Consider the following 25033-nt stretch of genomic DNA (forward strand, 5'->3'; position numbering starts at 1 on the left):
CTTTATCTACACAATCATCCACCCTCCCACTTTTACTCAGGCACGATTTTATTTATCCTTCTATTCAACCAGTGTTCAGTCAAAATCCATTCTTTCATCATTAAACCTCCAACACATCCATCCATACATCCATACATCCATCACATCCATCCATTCTTCCATCCATCCACACATCCATCCATCCATATCCATCACATCCATCCATTCTTCCATCCATCCATCCATCCATCCATCCATCCATCCATCCATCATCCATCCATCCATCCATCCATCCATCCATCCACAAGTTCTCCTACCCAGGTCTCAATTCAATGTTCCTTCACAATCAAGACTTTTTGTTTTTGCCTGTGTGTCTGTACATGTGTGGTCAGAGGTCATGACTAATCTCAGATGGTCTGCCTCACCTTCCACTTTGTTTGAGAGAGTCTCTTGTTGCACTATGCTGAGTATACCAGCTGGCCTGTGAGCTTCCAGGGACTCTTCTGTCTCTGTTTTCCATCTGCCTGTAGGGCCACCAGTATCATAGATGCACTACCTACCCACACCTGCTTTATGTGGACTCTGGGGATTTGAACCTAGGTCCTCCTCACACCTGTGTAACAGGCACTTTCCCTGATGTACCATCTCCCTGGCACCCATAATCCAGGTTCTCACCACTAGGTCTCTACATTATCCTGTTTCTCCTTTTCTCCCTATGATATCTTCTTCCTCCCCCCTCTTCCTTATATGATCAAGCTTTTACTGGCACCCGACTTGGCCTATTCTGTGTTAGGAATGATACAGGTGGTCTCCAACCCGGGAGGAACTGAGTTGTGGAAGTGCAGACCCTTAGCCAGTTAAAGTGAAAGGCAACCAGGGCATGGCATAGAGAGCAAGGGAAGAGCACTTTGGGGGGTCACAAAAGGCAGAAAGCTAACTAATTGCCTTAGAGTCTTGGGGGGAACTTCTTCAAGTAGGTGACATCGGGTCTTAAAGAATGCATAGGAGTTCACACTGTGTGTGGACTAGATCTATATCAACTTGACCCGGGCCAGAGTCTGGAGGAGGAGAGAATCTCAACTGAGAAAATGCGACCACTAGATTGGCCCATCGGGCATTTTCATGATTGTTAATTGTTTTGGGAGTACTTAGGCCATTGTGGGTGGTGCCACCCCTGGGCTGGTAGTGGCAGGATATTGGGCTCTGGACTCCAATACAGCTCTGCACTAACTTGTTAGTACTCTGTGTTTAGACGCTGGCAACCAACTTAAAAAGCAGATCTTCAAACTTAACACACTTTTGTGGACAAGCTGGGAATCAGTTGGTCTGAGACACTGCAGGTGGCATCTTCCAGTGCAGACAGGGCCTTGGCCTGCACCAGACTCTGGCCTCAGAGAAAAGAGGAAACCATAGTTCTGAGCTCCCTGATTGGCTGAATCCTTAGATGTCCCATGAGTGACAGTGGCCTTGCCTATCGCCTGTAACTTGGAAGGAGGGATCCAGGATCCCTCTCTTTCTCAAAGTTGCTGCTAGGAGACTAAAGACCTGCCTTGTCCCCAACTTGTTCTTGTCTCCTGGATTCTATTCTGTTCCTGATGTCATTTTATAACCCTGGGCATGGGATGGGGCACTGGGCCTCCCAGGCTGACAGGTGTCTAGTAGAATTCAGCCTTTGTCTGAGGTCCTGCTCAAATAGCATCAGTGGGTTCCTTCTGGAAGCAAGTGGATGGGATCTCGGTGCCCCTCCCTTATCCTAGCCTTAATCCTCAGGCACCTGCCATCTGGCCTTGCCTCTCAGAAGGCATCTGGGCTAATTCAGTCAGTCGGGGTAGGGGAAGGTGACCTTCAACCCTCAGCTTCTGTCTTTCCTACCAGTGGCAAGGGACTAGAATCTCTCTGTAGGAGCCTGAGCAGGGCGACTTCACCTCTGTGGACATGGGCTCCGAGGCTCAACTGGAAAGTTGAAGCTTGGCATGGAGCAGGTCTTGCTGAACCCCAAGGGCCAACTCTGCACTGGATGCAGCTGGATCAGACCAGACATGCATCTGTCACATTTGATGGCTCTCTCAGTTCTAGGACCCTGCTCCCTCCACTGCTGCATGCTGGGAGCCTTGGGCTTGTGAGGCTCAAGGGTTCCTTGGGGGGGGGAAGGGGGAAGAAATGTGTTATACCGACCACAAGGCTATAAACAGGCAATGTGTGACTAAAAGCACAGCTTGGGGAGGCAGGTTTGAATCTTGTCTGTGTCATGCCTAGCTGTGTGACCTTGAGAAAGTTGCTTAACCTCTCCAGACTCTTGTCCTACATCTGCAGCACAAGGATAACCACGTGGCTCCTTTGATGGGTGGTCATGAGGACAAGAGGTGCCGAGAGATATAAGGCAGTTGGTGGTACACCGAGAAATATGGTTATTCGGGGTGGGGGTGTCCTGGGACATCAGCGCTCCGTTGTGAGGGATGTGGCATGGGCTGGGTGTGGCCTGGTAGGCTCTGACATCTGAGGTACCCCCTCCATATCCCTACAGCACACAGGGGTCTACCCTATGTTGTCCCGCAGTCTGCGGCAGGTGGCCGAGGGCAAGGACCCCACAAGCTGGCATGTGCACACGTGCGGGCTGGCCAACATGTTTGCATACCACACGCTGGGTTATGAGGACCTGGATGAGCTGCAGAAGGAACCACAGCCCCTTGTCTTCCTGATTGAGCTGCTGCAGGTAGGAGCCGGGTGTCAGAAGGGATGCTTCAGACCCCCTATCCCATGCCCAGTTCACATGTTTCTATAGAAAATAAGAGGCTAGTCAGGGACCCCAGCAGAACTGAAGGTTGCAAAACCAGCTCCTCCCCGCTCCCCACCAGGCAAAAGCTCACTCAAAACCAATGTTTGAAAACAGATTGAATTTCATTTTTGAAGCATTTTTATTCAGTTGGTCACCTGCTTCCACTTCTGCAAGATTTAGGGCTGCAGCCTTGGCCCCTGTGATTTGTGGCTCTGGACTTGGGTCTTGTACAGTATGAGATCCTGCGTGGATCTGGAAGAACCAGCCTCAAGGTCAAGGCCAGGACAGGACTCAGCTTATGAACGAAGTTGAGGCTCAACCCGAGGGTTGAATGGGGAAGTAAAACAGAACAGTTGTGTCTGTACACTGAGCCAGAACATCCGTTCCAAGACGCTCTCTGTAGATACTACATGCTTGTGTTATTATGATGATAAATTCCCACCAGATGGCAATAAAAGTGTCTTGTGCTAACACAGTCAGTACTCATGACAATTTTCCAACTATTGAAAGCAAACTTTCTTAAAGAAAGGAGTGTTTTCATAATTTGCCCAAAGTCACTGACTTGCTTAGGGCAGGAACGGGCCTTGTTGCTTCTTTGCTCTGTCCTCAAGTCCTACTCTAGTGTGGCGCCTCACTGTGGGACATAGCAAATCCCTGCAGAAGGATACTGCAGGCCATCTTGTCTGGTCTTCGCCCGGCTAACCTGTAGCTCCTGGTCTAGGTGGAGGCCCCAAACGAGTACCAGAGGGAGACATGGAACCTGAATAATGAGGAGAGGATGCAGGCTGTGCCTCTTCTTCATGGAGAAGGTAACAGGCTCTACAAGCTGGGCCGCTATGATCAGGCCGCCACCAAGTACCAGGAGGCCATTGTGTGCCTGAGGAACCTTCAAACCAAGGTGTGAGGCTACTTCTGGCTGGGTGGGCTGGGATGAGCCTTAAGCAGCAGGTGGCTGAGCTTCTGCCCCCGCAGGAGAAGCCCTGGGAGGTTGAGTGGCTGAAGCTGGAGAAGATGATCAACACCCTGATCCTCAACTACTGCCAGTGCCTGCTGAAGAAGGAGGAGTACTATGAGGTGCTGGAGCATACCAGTGACATTCTACGATACCACCCAGGTGCAGCTCTGGCAGGGGTGAGGGGTTGGAGGTAGGGGTGAGGGGTTGGGAGTGGGGGAGTAGGAGTGAGGGTGAGGGAGCCGAATGGGAGTTGGGTAGATGGGGTAGCCAGGTCTCAGCCACCTTGGAAGGCCTTAGTAGACCTTTCCCACCCTGTGAGGCATGGAAGCTTGTCTTCTTCCAGTGGATTTTCACAAGCCTGCAGCTGCGTTGTATGTGCTTCTGGGTGGGTGATGTTTTATGGAGGGAGGTGTTTGTTTCTGACTGAGGCCAGCCATCTAGTCCAGACTCACTTGGAACCTCAGCCTCCAGAGCTCTGGGCTTTACAGGTGTGTGTCATTAGACCAGGCTTTCGGGAGGTGGTTTTTAAAATCGTATGTATTTTATGTAATGTGCATATGGCTGTGTATTCCATGAATCTGGGAGTAGCAGCCAGGCTCTTAATGGAGGCCAGCAATCTAGAGAAAACTATGAAGTCACACTGAAAGCAGGTCTCCGGCAGTATTGGAGAAGGCGCTTGACTAATGCTAAGTACGATTACCAGCACACACTTGCTCCATGCACCTCCACCCTTATTGCACTGAGCCTCACAGTCACCCAGATTGGTCAGGTATGAGGACAGGTTGTGATGGTGACAGAGCTTGGGTCCTCAGTGGGAACAGTGTTGAGCTCTGAAACTGAAATCGGTTACAGGATTGGGGAAGAAACCAAGGCTCAGTAGCTTAATACTAGGGCTTTCTGGGACTGACTGGGTGGGTGCAGCGGGCGCTTCTTCCCTCAGGGATCGTGAAGGCCTACTATATGCGTGCACGTGCTCATGCGGAGGTGTGGAACGCTGAGGAGGCCAAGGCGGACCTGGAGAAAGTGCTGGAGTTGGAGCCGTCCATGCGCAAGGCGGTGCTCAGGGAATTGCGGCTGCTGGAGAGCCGCCTGGCTGACAAGCAGGAGGAGGAGCGCCAGCGCTGCCGGAGCATGCTGGGCTAGGCTGGGCTGGATTCCACTGGGTTAGACTGGGTTAGGTTAGGTCGGATAGAGGGCTGGGGCTATGGATGGGGAGAGGGGGCTGTACCCACACTGCTCCCCTTGCTGCAGGGTGCTCCAGGGAAGGTGTCTTTGGTTACCAGGAGACTGGCAGTGACTTCTCTGCGTGTTCCCACACCCTGTGAACCACCGGTGCAGCATAGATTGGCCGTCTCTGATTCAATTAACTAGGACTTTGATGTCACTTTTTAGCACATATTCGTATTAAATCACATTCAGACTAATGTCTGAGAGCTGGGGATATAACTCAGTGGTAGAGTGCTTGTTTAGCAAACCCAGAGCCCCAGGGCTGAGCTCCGACATAAATAAGTAGATACACACATAAACAAATGCATTTTTGTGAGATCAAAGTTCCAGATGCCCATGGAAAATCAAAACCCCTCCCCCAAACCCCAAATTATCAAAGGGCATAGGACAACTACTATTCCTTAGCTCAGGTGTAATAACCAAACTTATTTTAAATTAATTTTTGAAAAAGGTTTATTTAGTTTTATTTGTGTGTGTCTGCCTGCCTCTCTCTCTCTCTCTCTCTCTCTCTCTCTCTCTCTCTCTCTCTCTGTATACATGTGCCCAAGGAAGTCAGGAGAGGCTTGCGATCCCATAAACCTACAGTTACGGTGGTTGTGAGCTGCTCCACCTGAGCCCTGGGAACCAAACCCAGGACCTCTGGGAGAGCAGCAAGTGCTCTCAACTGCTGAGCCTTCTCTCCGGACCCAGCTTAAAAGTGTTTTTAATTAGCACTCACAGTATCTTCATTATGATGTTTTCAAACAAAATTAGGCTTTTAAAAAATTTCTCCCCCTACCCTATCCATCAGGCCCATTTGTAATTTTTTGACATTTTTTTTCTCAATCTTCGCACAAGTCTCCATTTCAGCCTCTTGTATCATGTACCAGTGTTGCTTACAAATGGGCTCCCCCTTTCCTGGGCTTGGGTAGCTGTATTTTGGCTGTATTTTGGGATTTCTGATTCTCCTGGTTCTTTTTTTTTTTTTTTTTTTTTTTTTTTTTTTTTTTTTTTTGTCACTTCATAGATAGAACCCCTCCGAATGTCATTGACCTTGATGGCTCTGGGGACTCCTGGAAGAGATCGATAGCATTCCCTGTGCCCCTCTCTCCCCGAGGGCGTGGTACATTTTTCCTTCCACCATGCTTGTGGTTAACATCCACCCTTAGCTCTGCAAACAAATGAGGTCTGCGCTCTCTGCTCAGGTTGACTAGAACATCTGAAAATCAATAAACAACATTTACATGATTGTGGCTGTGCCCGTGTGCTACCTGCTGACTGGCTTTGATTGCAGTTTTCCCAATTCTTCCATCCCCAGGCCACCCTAATGAGGACGCTCCTGGCATCTAGGTCTCAGGGTCAGCCCTCCTAGCCCAAGAGAAAAGGTTGTTTTGTTTTTTTTTTGACTGGGGTCTGAGTCTTGTAGACTACCTGTGTGTCTAGGGTGGGCAGGAGGCAGAAGAGGACAGAGGAAGGGATGTTGTGACCTGCAGAGGCACAGGAGGGAGTGTCCTGAGGCCCTAGAGCCCTGAGTTGTGGAATGGGAGGGAGGACAGAGACTTTCACTACCTCCTCCAGCAGTGCTGCCCAGGAGAAGCCTGGATGGTACACACCACCAAGTACCTGGGTGCAGCCCTGAAGGGGCTGAGGCACGTAGCAAGGAGCATTATTGAAGGGCCAGGAATGATGGCCTGGACTTCCCCTTTCCTCTCTTCCTCTCACCCCCACCTTCTCTCCTCTCTTTCCTTTCCCCCTTTCTTCTAGTCTCTCTCCTCCCTTCCTGGTGGTTTTGTTTTGTTCTTTGTTTTTTTTGTTTTGGATACAAGGTCTCACTATGTAGCAATCCTCCTGCTTCTACTTTCCAAGTGCTGGCATTTCAGACACGAGATTGTCTGGCATGCTTTTCTGTGTGTGGTGTCCCCTCCATTGCTTTTCCTTCTGCACAGACAGGATCTCATCCACCCAGATTCCCAGCATGACCCATGTCCCAAAGTATCTTAGAGTCCTGCCTACTGGTTCTGTCCTGCCTTCCTAAGTGGGGATCTTCTCTTCTGATGCCCCAGCACATTTACAAGCCCAAGAACAAAGAAGGCTGGGGCCTAGGGCACCTGTGAACTACAGTAGGAGGCACACCGAAAAAAGTCCTGTTTCCACTGTACCCAAAGATGAGGAAAAGACAATGGAAGTGTTTTTTTTTTTTTTTCCCCTCACTACTAGTGAAGAGGGTGTGATGGGGAAGTGGCAGAGATTGAGCCAGCTACCCATCCAGGGCTCTAGTGCTTGTCTGGGCTTCTTCAAGTGCTCTGGAAACAGTTTTTTCTGAGGTCCTGGCTGGAGGGATTTTGAGGGGGTGGGTATGTCCCACAGGTAGCCTTCAGAAGCTCCTTTCACAGAATCTAGCCAGAGGATGCCAGCAGGGGGCACCAGACAACAAGCAGCTTGAGGTGCTTGGGGGTCTGATGCCATTCATTCTCTACCTCCCCTGACCACCCCTGATGCCTGCAGAGTGGTCATGGCCAAGAGGACACTTAGAACCATAGAACGAAGATCACTGGAAGACTAGGGACCCAGGGACAGCCTGGTTCCCACTGGCTTTATAAACTCTGGGAAACTGAGGCTTAGAGTGTGGCCAGAATCAGCAGATCCCAGAGGATTCCCACTGCTGACTAGAACTTTCTGTGCTACTCTGGGATGCTCAGCAGCTGGTCCATTCTGGGGAAGGTGGATTAACAATGGAAAAAAATGTAAAATTTACACAATGAAGGGAATCTGTCTATCAGGAGCCTTTGCATGAGACTAGGTAGAAAGGCCAAGATTTATGTGGGTTCCTCAGCCATGCTCCCTCTGAGAGTCAACTGCTTAGTCAGGCATTTGGGCCAGGTTTGAGCCACGGTTTGAACTGTGCCCTACACTGTAATGGGTGAAGACCCAGTTACCAGAGAGTGATGTGGGTGTCGGTGGGTTTCTCCCATCTTCTGCAGGTACCTTAGGCCTTATAGCTGCTGTAGTATATACAGTGGCTAAAATGACAAAGCTCTCCTGGGTTCTGAGGGTGTAAGTCCTCCAATGGCTCAGCCTGTAACCTGTCTAGACTTTCTTGGGAGACTCTTGACTTCACCAACTTCTAGAGACCCCTGTGTTCCTCAACTTTTGGTCCCCTCTTTACATTCCAAGCCAGTTGGGGAGTATCTTCTAGTCTCTGTGTCTCTATGGTCTGTCACTATCTCTGTGCCTCTGACCATCCTGTCTCCCTCTTATGGGACTCTTGGAATGATGCTGGGACTACCTGGAAAGCCTAGCAGATGGTCTCTACCTTGGTACTCTTGCCTTGACCATACCTTCACAGTCTGTGGTACCATGTAAACCTTATGCAGGCTCTGGAAACTTGGTCAAGACTGGGGAACATCACTCACCTCACCTCAGTTAGCTGATTGTCACCATCTACTGTGCTCTGTGTCCTGAATGCTCTCTCTCCCAGGGCCTTACCTGGTTTTGTAGCTGGAAACACTTTGTTGGATCTAACCTTGATCCACTGATCTGTGAGTGGTGGCATCAGACTGTCTGGGAGCCATTTGGAGCTCTCCTCCCCTCCCACCTCTTCCCTGAAGGCAAGCACTTGGGCTTATTTCCCATGCCCTGAGTCTGCGCAGCTCTTGGCCTAATTTCGACCGCTCTGTTCCTTCTGCTGTTCTCATTAGCGAGAGACTGTGATGAGCAGGGAATCTCACCTTCCCTCTCACCACCAATAAAAATACCATCTGAGGAGAAGCCTGAGTGTTTGTGTTTCCTCAGCAATGTCAAGGCTGGCGGCCCCCACTGACAGCACTTTTACAGGGTAGAGGTGGGGTGTGTGTGTGTGTGACTGATATGTCTCCCCCAGTGAGAACCATGGTCACCCCTTGAAAAACTCATATCCACGATGCCTTGTAAAACTTACTAGTCCAGCTTGCTGCTGTGTAGAGGGGGAAACTGAGGTCCAGAAACAAGAGTCTAAGGTAGAAGCAAAGAAGTCTGGCAGGACAGCGGGGGTGGGGGAGCTGGGTATTTACTGGCATCTGGTGTGGTGTCATCATCTCTGTAACCCACTCATGATTTTTAGTTCTTTTTTTCCTTTTTTCAGATAACAGCATTTCTGCTCAGGTTTTAGATGTTGTCATTGCTAGTGTGCGGAGGTCAGAGGACAACTTGTCAATCTGTTCTCTCCTTCTACCACGTGGGCCTGGGGATCGAACTCAGGTTGTCAGACTTGGTGTCAAGGGTCTTTTCTTACTGAGCCATCTCGATGGCGTGAACTTCTTTTTAAAAATGTATTTTATTTTTAATTATGTGTCTGTGTCTGTGTAGCAGTATGTGTACATGAATGTGCACATGTACCCTTGGAAGCCAAAAGTGTCAGACTCCCTGGAGCTGGAGTTAAGGGCAGTTGTGAGCTGCCTGACATGGGTACTGGGAACCAAACTTAGGTCCTCAGCAAGATCTCTTGACAGCTGAGCCATCTCTCACACCCTCCTTTTAAACGTTATTTTGTATTAATTTCTTCTTCTTGTAAAACCATCATTCCTGTTCTCGCCTTCCTTCTCCCCCTCTCTTTCTAAGATTTACTTTTATTGTATATGTCTAGATGTTAGCCTATGTGTATGTCTGAGTACTTATTTGTGCCTGGTACTCACAGAGGCCAGAAGTGAGCATTGGGGATATCCTGGAGCTGGAGTTACAGATGGTGGTTAGCTGCCATGTGGGTGCTGGGAACTGAATCCAGATCAAGCTTACTGGCTGGAAACAAGAGCAGCAGAGCTCTTAACTTCTCTAGCCCCTCCCTCTCATTTCTTATGAGCCTCTGGCTTGAAGCTTCCCCAGACAGGTTTCTGTCAGTCAGCATTCCAGCCCCCAGAAGGGGAAGGGAGGCACAGAGTCTAACTGGCTGGGGTCATGACTGCAGGCCTGCTAGCCCCTTCCGGTGTAGCTAATGAGGCATCCAGACCCTAGGTAGGGAAGGCAAAGGTTTGTTTTTGTTTTTCAAAACAGTGTTTCTCTGTCTAGCCTTGGCTGTCCTGGAACTCTCTCTGTAGACCAGGCTGGCCTTGAACTCAGAGGCTTGTCTCTGTCTCCTGAGATTAAAAGTGTGCACCATCACCAAGAAGGCGGAGGTTTGGGTAATTGAGTTCCACAAAGCTTGGTGGTGGATGGAACCCGCTAGCTCCCTCTTTCTGCAGATGGCTGTAAATACAATTTCTGCAGCTGCTCAGCCTGTCAGTGAGCGGCTGCTCTCCACAGATGCGTTCATGTTTATTAGAAAAAAAAATTAGTGTGGACTTAGACATCTTCTCACCATCATCATAAGGACACAGGGACCAGAACTGAATAGTCAGGAGCTTTGCTTGCTAGACCTCCATTTGTGTTCAGCTGGGTTCTGGGCTGTAGGGTTGGAGAGGTCTTTCACCAAGGTTTCCCATTGGTCAGCTTTCAGACAGAGGCGGAGATTGACGTGGCCACGCCTCTTTTCTAAGCATCCATCTTGAGTCTTCCCTCTCTTTAGGCCCCCCCCCTTTTTTTTTTCACCCAAGAAGGGAGAATTGTCTTGGTGGTTTTCAAGGCCTCTCCTCATGATGAAGGAGGTGAGCTTGAGACCCAGGGGAGCCAGGGGTGTAGGTCTGCTCCAAGACTGAAGGTCTGGGAACCAGGAGAGTTGCTGTGTAATCCAAGGTCTGGGAGTCAGGACAGCTGGAGTGTAAGTTCTATGCCCCAAGCCTGAGGCAGGCAGGCGGGCGGGAGGGAAGGTGGACTTGTTTGTTCTAGTTAGACCTTCAGCTGACTGGCTGAGACCCGCCCACAGGAGGAAGACAATGTGCTATGCTCAGTTGGCTGATTTAAATGTCAACCCATCCAAAATGCCCTTAGATGAATGCCAGGGATAATGTCCACTAAACATCCAGGCACCTGAAGACCCATTTAAGTTGGTACAAGAATGTCACCTGTCAATTCTGGAGGCCAGATGCTGAATACCAAGGTATCAGTGGGTGGTTCCTCTAAGCCTTAGAGTGAGAAGATCTCCCTGGACCTGTCTCCTGTGTTCGCATTCACCAGTTGCCTTGAGTTCTAGACACACCTCTGTCCCCACACTTTCTTTTGAGAGCATTCTGAAGGTCCTCACATGACCAGACAATTTGTCTTTCATGCTGCCTGGGACAGAACAGGATAGATTATTCAGAGTAGGCTGGGCATGGGGCTGGTCTATGGTCTGTCTAGGTGAGAAGGGGGGGGTTCGGTGGGGGGAACCTATATATACCAGGATGTCTTAGGAGACAAACTGTAGGTGGTCAGGCAAGGCCATATCTAGAGGATCTTGGAAACCAGTGAGGAGCCTCTGAGAAGGGAAAAATGATCAAATTAGCTTTCTAGAAAGATCTTTCTGTGGCAAGTTTGAGCTTGTATTGAAGGGGAGAAGCAAGTTTTGAGACTCCTGCAGTAGTTCAGGCAAGAAATAGTGTTGGAGGGGCGGAGGGGCCTAAGGGAAGACACTGGTGAGGTGGGTGCAGCTAACGTGGTAGAGAGGCTTGGAATGGGCAATTGCAGTCGTACAAAACACCATAGGCAGAATCCCAGCCTCCTACCCTTAACCTATGGTGTCTACCTGAGATACGTGCAGGGCTTACTAGTTCCCAGTAGATGGCAGGCAAGGAATTGAAGATGGCACCTCTGACTGATTTGCATAGTTTTCATGCTGACCAGGTCAGAAGAAGCCTTGAGTCATCTCCAATGGCCCATGGATTCTATTTTGAAGGACAAGGCTTGAAGACATCCAGTTCTGACTCTAGACAGTACCAAGGGGACAGAGTCAGTGACAGCCAGATGATGTTGGGACCCTGTGCCTTTCTCTCCAGCTGAACACCATTCATTAAAGCAGTTTATAAAACAAAGGGGCTGGGACTAGGGGTCCCTGGTTAAGGTAGGAGGAGGGGAAGTGTCCTCTGGGCTGCACTTCCTGACAGTTTGGAGGGATTGATTTTCATTCTTAGTGTCCTAGACAGATGAATCCCTCGAGGCTTCCTGGGGTTCTGTCTTGTAGGCAAAGAAGACTCTCACCTTTCAGCCGGAGCACAGCTTCCTGCTCCTCCTTCTAGTTTATCTATATTTTATTTTTACAAACCTCGATACTGGTGTCTGTGGTTCCTGTACAGGTTTAAACTCCCACCCCATTTTGTTGATGGTAGTCATTCTGATTGGGGCAAGAAGGATTCCCAAGGCAGTTTCAGTGATTACTTTCCTAACGGCTGAGGAAGCTGAACACATTTTCCATACTTCTGGACCATTCAAGGTTCCTGTTTTGAGAAGATGTGTTCATTTCAGCACATCAGCACATGATTGTGTTTCTGGGGCTTTTCTGTTGAGCCACCCCTTCACAAATCATGTTCCTCAAGTAGCCTGCAGAGGGCACTGTTGCACGCTGGCATTTTGGACCTCTATAAAGCCTGAACTGTCACTGTTCAGCTGATTTTTATCTTTTCAGCTCTTTACAATGTATCTCCCACTTTGTGGTTAGAGATTTGATCGTAACCCATTCAGAGCCAGGGTTTACAGCAGCAGACTCACTGGCTGCAGACTTGAGCTGCCATTCCTAAAGTTCCAGCCTCTCACAACTTGACCTGCAGTGTTGCCCTCCCAAACATTCCCCTCTGTGTGGCGACACACTAGTGACTTCCAAAAACTATCCATCTTTGGTTCTCTAGCCTCGGACAAGGAGTCACTGTTGCCAGTCTGTGTTACACTGTCTATAAATCACTGGTGATAATGACCAACCAGGGGTCCCCTCAGATACCATGTCAGAGGCACCTGTCCTCTGTCTCCACATCTGGAGCCAGGATAGAATGGAGGCTAAAGAACAAGGGATAGTTAGACAAGCCTGGGTTCCTAACCCAGCTCTGAACATTTACTAGCTGCATGGCTGTACACACACACACACACACACACACAATTTTAAATCTAGATTCCTTAGGTGAGAGAACATGATGTGATGTTTGTCTCTCCAAGTCTGGCTTATTTCAATCTCTGGTTCCATCCATTTCCCCGAGAATGTCATGTTTTCATTTTTCTTCACAGCTGGATAAAATTCTACCATGCATACGGGCCACATTATCTTTATCCAGTCATCTGTTGATGCACACCTAGGTTGGTGCTGTTTCTTGAATAGGGCAGTAATGAACACAGATGAGCAGGTTCCTTGTGTGTTGTGGTGTCTGTTTACCCAGTGGCAAAGCTGGGTCATGTGATAGTTCTATTTTTAGCTTTTAAAAATCACGTATTTATTTAAGATGGGAGAAGGGACTTGCCACAGCACCTGTGGCAGTCAGGACAACTTGCAGGGGTTGCTTCTCACCTTCCAAAAGACAGTGGTTAAATACCACAAAGTCAATGGCAATACTTTACCAGTGCATGCTATTAGGCCTAAGGGCCTCATCCATCCTCCTGAGGGAGTGTGCTGACCTACTCCCCTTTCACACAGCACAAATTTTTAGTTTTTTCCCCCCAGAAACTTCCATATTAACTTCTATAATGGTTACATAAATTTACATTACAATGAGCTGTGCAATTTTGTACAATTCACTTAACATCTCTGAGCTACTGTCTCATTTGTACACAGGAGTCTGTGATTTTTGCTATTTCATTGAAGTACCTTGATAGAATGACCATTGTAATACACAGTGTCTGCTTGGTTACAGTGACCAAATGCCCAGCTCTCTGGAGTCCCTTGTGAGCTCACCTTGCCACACCTCACACCCCTAGCCCTCTATCTTCTCAGGGTCCTCTGTATTCCCCACTCCGTAGCTTTAGGTGAGAGTGAGTATCTCTGCTCCCTGCTCTGCCTGCTCCAGAGAGAGGGAGATCCAGCTATGTGGCCCTGGAAGCCGCCACCTGCTCTGTCAGGGTGCAACCTTTCACTATTGTCCCCTTTCTGTGATAATATTCCAAGTGGCCAGTGCACAGCCTTCAGTTCTTCCATAGCTTCTTTTTAGGACCCCTTTGGGGGAACTTGAAGCAAGAGGAGTGACATGGACTCCTAGCTTGGTAGTCATCCTGTTAGTGACTTCACATCTGTCTATTAGAAAGGCTGCTGTTTCCTGTTTTGGGAAGTCACAGCTCTGACTAACAGTGTGTGTGTGTGTGAGTGTGTGTGTGTGCGCGAGCGCGCATCCACTGCATAGGAGCTCCCGGCAGACTGCTGTCCTGGGACGGGCAACTGGCCTGACCTTCAGAGGGAAGATCCTGAAAAACATCCTTTGGCCCTGTAAGAGCAGGAGGCTTGTAAGAGGCTGGTGAGGCCTCTCCACACATTGTGAGGCATTCACAGGAGATATTTGGGCCAAGAGGACTGGCCCTCCTCCCCAGGGTGTGGTGGTTTCTCACTAGCAGCTTCTTCTCCCAAGGGGACCACAGTGAGGCTCTAGAGCCAAGTCACTATGAGAGGGAAGAATTTATGAATGAATGCATTGTTAGGCCATTTGTTTTTCAGATGGTTTATGTAGCTCAGGCTGTAGCTCAAATGTTCTGTGTAGCCAAAGGTAATGCAGGACTAAACCCAAGGCTTTTTGCATGTAAGGTAAGCTCTCTGCCCACTGAGTTTTGTATGCAGCCCCTATATGAGGTAATATTTATAGCCTATCTGGTCTAGGTGCTGAGGCTTTTTGTGTATCAGGTGAGAAGGAGTGAGACTGAGACTGTTTCTTGGTCTCAGTGGGACTGTGGGATCCTATGGGGAACTGGTCCAGGTGAATAGCCCAGCAGCTCCCCACCTGGAGGGGAAAGTAGCTTTATATGAAGGCAAATACATGGAAAAGTTATTGAGACAGTCAGTTATTCCAGCCATCAGAGGACAAGGCTAAGAATATTGGAAGTTTGATGTCAGCCTGTTTGATACAGCAAAAACAAATGAAGAAATCACAAAGAAGGCCAGGGAGAGGAAGAGGCATCAGGACCCCCTGGACAGGACACTTGAGCGATCTGTAGCAACGTCAGAATGATAGAGAGTTTAGGAGACAGTGCAAATGCCGGTAAGCATTGGAGGGAGTGGGGGTATCCATGGGTTTGTAGAGTCTCCATGGAGAAGGGGAGCTCTTAGCTGACTAGTCATTTTGTGGGGCAAACTTGCTTGTGGGGAGGGAAGGGAGGCAGGGGAAGGACAAGGACAAGAGGGTGGGATTGGGAAGGACACACAAGTGATCTGATCCTTAACCATCGTTTGATAAAAGGGACCTACTGACCATGAAGCAGCTGCTCGCCCAGGAGCTTCTGGGTCATTCTCCTGTGTGCACCTCCCATCTCACCATATGGATGGGGAGGTTACAACACTCACCCTCACACTCACTTTCTGTGCATTCTGGGCTGTCAGGCTTTGGTGGCAAGTGCCTTTACCCATTGAACCATGTGGTGTCACTTTCTGAGATACCCCTTTCCTTGTGAGGTGGTGAGACCCCTTGTCAGACCCTCCTTACTAGAAACACCTCTGGTATCCACTGCTGGGAACCCTCTCCTCTCTTTTCACCATCTGGCTCAACCACTTCTTTGGGAGCCCAGTCCCTGTTATTGAGAAACAGTAAAACTCTCTGGGGTGGTCTGAATGAAAATGGTCCCAACAGGCTTACACAGAGTGGCACTGTTAGGCGGTGCAGCCTTGTTGGAGTGGGTGTGACCTTGTTGGAGGAAGTGTGGCACTGAAGGTGGACTTTGAGGTTTCAAATGCTCAAACCAGGCTCAGTGTCACTCTCTCTTTTCCTGATTCCTGCCGATCCAGATGTAGAACTCTTGGCTGCTTGTCCAGCACTGTGTCTTCCTGTGTGCTGTCATGCTTCCCGCCATGATGACAACAGACTGAATCTCTGAACCTGTAAGCTAGTCCCAATGAAATGTTTCCTTTCTAAGGGTTGCCATGCCCATGGTGTCTCTTCATAGCAATGAAACCCCAACTAAGACACCTATGATGAATAAGGTATAGTCATTGTTCACTACTAACCCCTAGTGCCTGTGAATTAGGACATTTATGGGAAAAAACATATTGGGTTGTTAATGAGCTGATTTAAAAATGGGAATATTTTCCTGAGTCTTCTGGCTGTGCCAACATGTATTGAAAGTCTTTAAAATGAAAGAGAGAAGGAAGAAGTAGTCACATGGAGGCATAGGAAAGACTTCCTTTAAAGATGGAGAAGGGGTAAAGCCAGGCTCCAGATGCTGGACAAACAAGGAAAGAGTCCACTCACTCCAGCATGCCAGGTACCAGCAGGAACCCAACTCTGTCAGTACCTTGGGCTTAGTCCAGTGAGTCCTGTCTTGGACTTCTGAGCCCCAGAACTGTATGATAATAAATGTGTTTTGTTTTAAGCTATTGGTTGTCAGTTGTTATACCAGCCACAGAAAGCCAACGTAACTCAGTAGTGTATGAGGTTTCTGTCTTGAGGGGAAAGAGTAACCGGCATGGACCTCAGATGGGGAAGTCTGTTGCTGAGCTTTTAGGATGTTGGTTCGGAGTTTAGCTGGCACATAGCAATCAGCAGCATCCAGAGCCAAGCCAGGGCAAAGCTGGCTTGAGTTTCCTTCCACGGTGGAGTCTTTTCTAGATTCTCTGCCTTCACAGAACACAGAAACAGGACACTTTCATTTACTTGACACATCTGCCTTTCTTCCTGCCCTCTCTGCATCTTTATCGCCTCACTTCTGCCTTCCCATCTTCTTCCCTCTACTTCCCATCCCTTCCCTTCCCTTCCTCTCTCCCTTTCCTTCCCCTCCTCTCCCTTCCCTTTCCCTCTCCCCTCCCTTTCTTCCTTCCTTCCTCCCTTTCTTCCTTCCTTCCCTTCCCTTCCCTTCCCCTTCACTTCCTTTCCCTTTTCCCATTTCTTCTTCTCTCCCCTTCCCTCTCCCTCTCCCTTCCCCTCCCTCTTCACTTCCATTCCCCCTCCCATTCCTTCCTCTCTCCTTTCCTCTCCCTCTGCCCTTCCCTCTCTTCCCTTTCCTTCCCTTTTTTCTTCCCTTTTCCTTCCTCTCCCCTTCCTTCCTTTCTCCTTTTAAGACAGGGTTGAGTTCAAGCCACTTTCTCACTGTGCAGCTCAGGCTCTGGCCTCAAACTCACCATCCCCCATCCTGCCTCAGCCTATCAGGTGTTGGGATGCAGGCATGCATTCTCACACCAGGTTTTGTAACTCCTTTCTTTCTGTGGCAGTTCTTTCATGAACTGTTTTACACCCCCAATGTGGTTTCCTGACTCTATTCAAGCCTGACACTTTTTGGGGAGTCCTGACATTTGCACTCATGCTGCCCAAAACTCAGGTCAACAAAGCCACTTAAGTGTCGGGCACAGCAACCCAGTCAACCAGGGTAGAGACATGTCAGTATCACTGTGATGGGAAGGCTGCTATGCATGCTTCCCCACCCCCTACATGTCTTCCAGGCTCCCTCCATAGTGTAAAACCTTAATTTCTATTTGTCTTTGGAACACTCAGGGCATTTGAAATAAAGAAAGAGAAGACTAGCCATTGTGTTCCCTAGGGGATTCTACTGTGAGCTGTCAGCGGATTCTGCTTGGTAGCAAGAAACAGTGACCCTGCCTTGAGGTCATGCTCCCCAAGGCCTTGCAGCCTACCCCAGGGTCAGCAAGACTCCACAGCAGTAATCATGGCCCCTTGTTTGAATGAAGGTGAGTGCCCATGACACCATTTTGCATTAGGTAGTATAAAGTTTGTTTATTGACACTGTTCCGCAGCTTTGGGGGCTGGAGAGATGGCTCAGCAGGAAGAGAAGCTAGAGAAGTAAGGGCACCTTCCCATTACAACCAAGTAAATCCGAGTGGAGGGAGGAGGCATCTAATTAGAATTATAACAACATCCCCAGCCTGCTCCCCCTTTGTGCTGTATTGTTCAGACTGATTTTATTTTTCAAATTGCCAGTTTAAAAAGACACCACTTGAAAGGTACACAAAGATCAGCCCTCAATTTTCAATTTTGGCTCCAGTCTCACTGTAAGGGAGCATCCGTTGCCAGTGGGTTTTTTTCCCTCTCAGTCTGCTGCAGCCGTGTTAAAAATCCACTTGGGGAGGGAATGCATATTCAGGTTTGTGTGAAGAAAAACTAAAATGACTAAGTGCAGCGCAAACCATTTAGAGAGAGGTGAAGCTGGCACAGAAGGAGGGAATCTGGTTACCTGCTGTTCGTTACAGTGCGGCAGATCACAGGTCTGTGTCTACTGCAGAAATGCCTGCCATGCATGCGTCAGGATGGTTGAACCCTAAGTCACACACGGGCTTGCTGTGTAAGTGTGAGGCCTCATGTGTCATGAGCAGCATGTGTCCTCTGTGACCCCAGTGTTGGGAATGGGGAGACATGGGGATTGCTGGGGTTTTTGGCTTCAGTTGAATTGGTAAGTTTCAGGTTCAATGGGAGACCTGCTTCAAAGAATAAGATGAGAATTGACAGAAGAAAACACACACACACACACACACACACACACACACACACACACACACATGCACGCATGCACACACATACACAGACAGACACACAGAGACAAACAGAGACAGACAGACAAACACACATAGAGACAGATAGATATATGCACAGACACACACACACACACACACACACACACACACACACAGAGAGAGAGAGAGAGAGAGAGAAAGAGGGAGAGAGAGAGAGAGAGAGAAAGCCTTTGTTCTTGAAAGAGTGCAGAATTGCAGAAAAAAAATACTACATTTCTTTCTAAAATATCCTACCTGGCAATTAGCGTGTAATAAAAGAAAGGGTGTGTTTAAACTGAAGCAGCTCCATAAACAGATACTCAAACATTAATTCTAATTTAATTGCTTCACTGTGGGCACTGTGGAGATTTCAGACCACGGAACAAGCATCTCCTCTACACTCGCTTAGCTGAACAGCAGGCCAAGCTAAACACTCAGCCTTGACTGAGTGACTGAGGCAACATCATCCTACCTCCGGCAATGTACCCTTTGCCAGGCTCAAGATCCCCACCTTCTCCTGGGGCTCAGGCCAACTCACCAGTGCTGTGGGTGTGGCTGCAGAGGCCAGGTAGCTAGAGAGGTAGGGAATCAGAGCGTTCTTGCAGGGCATCATTTTAACCAGTCTGGAGTTTATCCTCCAAACCAGTTGTCAGTTTTACAGCCAAGCCTGGAGCTGCAGGTTTCAAGCGCTGTCTATTCCTGTCCTGTGAAAAGAGCAGACTTTGCCTCCAGACCCTACTTCCCAGCTCTCTCACATTCCCATCCAGCTGGCACAGTGAAATCACCATTTTGTCTGTTGGTACCTCCTGTTTGTGCCATTATGACTCATTATCGAGCCATAGATACAGGGGGACCATTCTTTGCCTGTCCGTGTTTGGGGCTTTCTTCTTCTGTTTCCTTTGATCTTGTCATGTTTCATAGCTTTGAACAGCAGGGATAAAACGATGGTCCCCACATTCCTATCTGTAGCTCAGGCTCCTCCATCAGACTGCAAGGGTATCCTATCAGCTACTCAATACACCCATCTGGCCATCTAAGTCCCCAGTCTCAATACTCTGAAAACACAACCCTTTATCCTCTGCCCGCAATCAACGATGCTCTCCTCATCCCAGTTTCCAGGGCTCCACCCGTTGGCTGTGTAGAAGCATGGTGGGGAGGAGGCTCTTTCTCTCCTGGCTCTCAGCCCCTTTACACACCCATTCTGCCTCTGCAAATCCACCCATTATCTGTCTATCACCACCTTTCTCTGCAGTCCCCTCAGATTATGTCCCATTGGCTCTCCTTGCCAGGTGTCACAGTGTGCCCCCATAATTGGCCTCTCCATCCATTCACCACTGCTCCCCAACAGTCTGTTTCAAGATGGCAGTTGAACAGGTTTTGTTTTGTTTTTTTGTTTTTGTTTTTTTGTTTTTTTGGAATATGAGTTCAAGTATAGCGGCTCCTCTGGATCTTTCTGTGGCCATATGAGTCTCCACACTTGACGTACAAGGCCAGAGGCGTGGGGGTCGGGAGGAGGGCTTTCTGACCCTCTGGGTGCCCTCCTATCTTAGTTAGGGTTTCTATTTCTGTGAAGAGACAGCATTTCCACAGTAATTCTTATAAAGGAAAGCATTTAGTTGGGGCATGCTCACAGCTTCGTGGTGAGAGCACGGCAGCACAATGGCAGCACACAGGCAGACATGATGCTGGAGAGGAAGCAGGGAGTTAACATCCGGATCCACAAGCAGCAGGAAGAGACAGACACTGGATCTGGCTTGAGCATCCGAAACCCCAAAGCCTGCCTGAGTGACACGCTTCCTTCAACAAGGCCACACCTCCTAATACCTCCTAAATAGTGCCACTCATCAATGGCTGCCTACTTCCACTCTCTGGCCGCCATAGGTTTGTATATATATCATAATGCAAAAATGCATCCAGCCCAACTTCAAAAGTTCCCATAGTCTCTCACAGCCTCAACATTATTTACAAGTTCAAAGTAAGCACGTCCCTTCTCAGAACCTCCTCAGAAACTCTGCTCTACCGCTCCCAGATACCCACGGGGCTTCCCAGTCCCCGGTTCAGGACTTTTCCAGCTGCCTTTTCTGATCACTTTCCTTGAAGTCCAGCCTCCACTCTCCTCTTGGCACTTCATCCCCCGTGTGATTGTCCCCTTAACACTAACACTACCTCTGACTATCAACCAGGTTCTTGAACTGTGGGGTCATGTAATCACGTGTGAGTGGGGTTGCAAACAATTTGGCGACAATAAAAAGTTTCTGAATAGTCAACAAATTTAGTTCAAAGGCAAATGCTCAGCGAATCTGAGGTTCTTCCTGCAGTGCTCAGCTGTGTTCTTCCTGCAGTGCTCAGCTGCGTTGTCCACATGACTTGGCTCTGAACACACAAGAGGCCCACTCACAATTCAGCGTTGTGGTGTCCCATGACACCAACCAACACTACTCCACCCCTGGCTCAGATCTGAGACTGTCATAGATTTTGCGCTGCAGTGTATTAACTGTGCATACAAAGGGCTCTGTCTTACAGAAACACAGCGGTTTGCTCATAGAACACAGAGACTTCTCACATTTTCCAATCCTCATTCCTTAGCATTCGTCAAAGTAGTGTGGGAATGTATAGAGTTAGAATGTTTACCTTAAAAAAAATCTCTCTTTGAGTGGTTGAGTTGAATTCCATTAAAAAGAAGTTGTCAAATGAACTTCATTAAGACAAAATCCCCAACAATCTTTGAAGTGGCCCTAAATTCTGGCATTTGGGGCTATGTATTTATGCAAAGTGATAGTCTCAGCATCGGTTGTAAAACACTGACCAACTCTGAAAGACTTGGAAGATGCCCTGTGTCCTGCACTATCAAAAATTCAGCACAGATTTCTTTGTGTAAAAATAAGCCACACATACATTATCAGTGGCCCACTCACAATTCATCCTTGTGGTGTCCCATGACACCAACCAACACTACTCCACCCCTGCCTCAGATCTGAGACTGTCACTTGCTTTTGTGTTGCCGAATGTTTAAATTGTACATACCAATAAGTTGCCTTAGAATAATTGTTTTTTATAATGTATTATCGCTAAATGCTTCATTCACATACCTATTTTACATGCCTATGGATCTGGCTCCTATATAAGTTTCCTGGGTGAGAAGGGGTATTTTGTTGAAAGAATGTAAGAGCCCTCTCTGACATGCTACAGATTCTGCAGGCTTCCAAACTGCCTAGTTTGCTAGAAGGTACCATGAAGGTAGATGTATTTTTTAAATGTATTTCTACATTCCTTAGTGCTCAGGATGGAGTCTGGCCCTTAGAAGGGGCTCAGCAAATGATGGCCAAGAAGGGTTTTGCTGAGCTGTAGAGACAATCTATTGACAACACTTAATGAATATTTCTAAATACTCTGCGTGGAGAAAACCCAATGTGATAACCTGCATATTCAGTAATCTTACAATTTAAAATAAGTTCCATATGTGATTTATTTTATTATTTTTACATGCATGGGTGTTTTGCCTGCATGTATGTCTGGCACCATATGGGTACAATGCCAGAAACAGGTGTCAGAGTCCTTGGAGTAGAGTTGTAGACGGTTATGAGCCACTGTGTGGGTACTGAGAATGGAATCCTGGTCCTCTGGAAGAATAGCCCATGCTCTTAAAGACCACCAAGCTACTTCTCCAGCTCCAAGGCCGAGATACATTTTAAAAATCTTCTCCATCTGTGTATATGTTTGTTGTCTATATATGTGAGTGCAGTGCCTGCAGAGGCCAAAAGAGAAGGCATTGGATCCCTTGAGCTGGAGTTACAAGTAGTTGTGAACTCCCTGAAGTGGGGGCTTGAACCAAACCCACATTCTATTTAAGGACGGTGCGCACTCTGAGCCAACTCTCCAAGCATTGGGTGAGATCTAAACAGTTGACTGCATTTCTGCAGATGGAGGGAACTCACAGTGACTAGAGAATCAGGAATAGGGGTCTAGCCACAGAATAATTATAGAATAGGGTTAGGGTTGGAGTCTTCCAGTGTGTGCATCTTATAGGCTTTTTGTCCTGGGCCTTTCAGGCTATGCAGAGCCCTGCTTGAAAGAATGTATGTGGCTGGCAGCAATTGGAGCAGTGGACCGAGGCCTTGTTTTAGTGTATGGACTTCTCTGACCAGCTGCCGCTGTTCCTTGCATCCCAGGATCAGATGGCCTTTTGTGTGCATATCCCTAATCAACCACCTCTATCTGTAAATGGAAAGCGTCCTGCTGCGGGGTGAAGAAGGACCCTGGCAGACCTAGGCATCCTTATCTTTGCCAACCGCCCATGCTTGGTCCAGGGTGGTTCAGATGACCAAAAACCCCTAGCGTATCTTTGTATTTAATTCCCGAAACTTACTGGGTATGGGCGTGGTGTGCAGCCCACTCCTTCCCCTTGTTCTGGGTCACCAAGGCACCGTCTCTGTCTCACTCCCTTACTAACTCAGTCTGCCTGCCTTCTGTTAGCATTACTTTCCTCCATCCTCATTCATTGCCTACTGATTTCAGAAGGTTTGGGGAGCAGCGGGAATCATTTTGTGGGATAACTGTGTCCCCGAGACACTTCTCTCCATGTGGGAGCTTAGCTATCATTACCTTTCTGATATTTCAGCTCCCCTTTACCAGCTGCTTTTTTTCTGTGTCCTGAGAGGCTGTTTGTCTTGGGTCACAAACATCATGTACTTTCTGGCTTCCAATTTGGCTAGATGGAGCCTTTGGGAGGTAGAATGGGGAGAAAAGCCTTGCTTTTTTTTTTTTTCCTTTCCTCATTAGCTTCTTCCCCTAATTACGTTGGACTAATTGTTGGACCTCTTGGCTTGACTTGTAGACTTGTAGCCCTGCCTCCCTGCTTGCTCTCTCCCATGTTCTTCCTCTTCCAGTAGCAAGAAAGCAAGGGTGGTCCCTGGAACTGACTGGTGGAGTCCTTCCTGAATCTTCGTAACAATGTGCTTTTCAAGAGCTATTGCCTGGCCTGGCTTGGGCTGCTTGTTTCCAAGGTTGTTTCTTAATAACCCCTTCTCCTCTTAGTGCCTCATTTCTCCATCTCAGCCCAGTTGTTATTTCCAAGACCAGTTCCTGTGTTTTATCTTCTTCCTGCCCCCCCCCGCCCCCAATGTGAGGTGGGATGGGGTATGTTTGATCTTTTAGCAGTAAGTTGCTATTCTGAGCAAGTGATGGGAAGACTACTTTCCTAAGCTTTCTAGGATAATGTCTCAGCATCAGTGGTTCAGCACCATGTATTACTTTGTATCCACTCTGTGGATGCTGGTTGTAGCACCTGCTGCATGTCCCTGTGCTGAATGATGTAGCAATTTTCGTTTGACTATTGTAGGTGCCCAATAAGGAGTTGAGCAGTAAATAATGTCTGACTACATGGTTTAGAGACTTTGTTTATCTGGGGCTGGAGAGCAGATGCCCTGCATGGCTTGTTCAATCATCATTTCCCAGTGAATCCTTTGTTATTTTATTTCAGTGTTGTTTTTCTGAAGGGCTGTTTCTCCCTAGGCTTGCAGAGGTGGCTTTGAACCAGCTTGATCAAACTCCAAGCAGCTGGGAGAGGCGAAAACTCACCACACAAGGGAAAAAGAAGCTGAGGCTGGAGAAAGAAGCTGGAGTCTGGGAAAACAGGCACCACGGAATGAAGAAAACCCAAGAATATTACTGCAACACCACCCCGTTGAATGGCACTGTGGTAGAGCTGAGCCCTCAGTTAGAACTACAGTTTCTCTGGGAAGAGACAAGGGTTAGCAGGGAACTGTTTGGTCAGGACCAGGTGTCAACTGCCCAGAGTTTCCTGCCACCCCAGCAAGCCAATCATCTCCACCCTTTTCCATTCCTTCCTCCAGGGGCAGAGGGGTGGCAAAGAATCTGGGTTTTGGGGACAGATGGGACGGTACTGCCTTGTCTAGTGCATAACTTTAATCTCTCCAAGCTGCAGTCCCCTCACCTGCAAGTCAGGAATCACAGAAATGCTTGACGGTGGTGGCCATGAGAGCAGGAGCTTATTAATGGAGATTAGCAGTTGGTACAATACAAAGGGGTTCTCTGCTGCAGGTAATGAACCCTCCGGTGCTGGAGGTATGCAAGGCTTGACTTTTTGTGGTGCTTCAAGCCCTGAATGGGGAGAGTGAGGACTAGTCTGGTCAGCCTGAATTAATCCCGTCAGTAGCAGAGGGGAGGTTTTGATTTTGTTAAACAGAGTCTGGGATTTTATGTGTCAGCGTGCTGCCTGGCAATTAAAATCAGGAGAGTTTAATCTGAAGAGAGTTCCAGCTCTGTTGTTTGCCCTTTTAATCTTGTCTGTTACCATGGGAACGGCAAGTGATTGCAATCACCACTGTTTGTATTGTGAGCCTGCTCCCATCAATGTGGCTTTTGAAAAACAAGAAATAAAAATCTTGACTTCTGCACACCACTCATTACTATTCAGAATGAACCAGGAAGTTCCGTCAAATGCTTCCTTCCCAGCACGTGCTTGCTCTGAAATTTCCACCAGCCCCATTTCTGACCTGCTTTCTTTCCGCCTCTCCAGCCAGGTGGCTTTGCCACGTGCTCAGAGCATCATCACCAGGCAGGATGAGATGCTGTGTGAGCTGGGGACCCATCGTTGGTG

General features: G+C 48.3%; 1 protein-coding gene and 1 non-coding gene across 3 annotated transcripts in view; one reads left to right on the forward strand and one right to left on the reverse strand.

Moving 5' to 3' along the window:
• Aipl1 (AIP like 1 HSP90 co-chaperone) overlaps positions 1-24812 on the forward strand; it is a 28342-nt gene extending 3530 nt beyond the window's left edge. Inside the window, exons 3-7 of one of the 2 annotated variants that reach the window (XM_034506960.2) lie at positions 2504-2692; positions 3477-3653; positions 3728-3869; positions 4651-4873; positions 5944-6164. In XM_034506960.2, the coding sequence (XP_034362851.1) occupies positions 2504-2692; positions 3477-3653; positions 3728-3869; positions 4651-4853 (711 nt within the window). In that variant the 3' untranslated portion in view covers positions 4854-4873; positions 5944-6164. Of the gene's footprint in view, positions 1-2503; positions 2693-3476; positions 3654-3727; positions 3870-4650; positions 4874-5943; positions 6165-23925 lie in introns of those variants that run through there. The other variant, XM_034506962.2, reaches the window with a different exon arrangement.
• On the reverse strand, positions 13296-13419 carry LOC117712219 (U6atac minor spliceosomal RNA). The gene has a single exon (XR_004607277.1). It is a non-coding gene; the product is annotated as a U6atac minor spliceosomal RNA (small nuclear RNA).
• Positions 24813-25033: the final 221 nt, after the last annotated feature.

Source organism: Arvicanthis niloticus, chromosome 6 (assembly GCF_011762505.2).
Source record: "Arvicanthis niloticus isolate mArvNil1 chromosome 6, mArvNil1.pat.X, whole genome shotgun sequence".
Lineage (NCBI taxonomy): Eukaryota > Metazoa > Chordata > Mammalia > Rodentia > Muridae > Arvicanthis > Arvicanthis niloticus.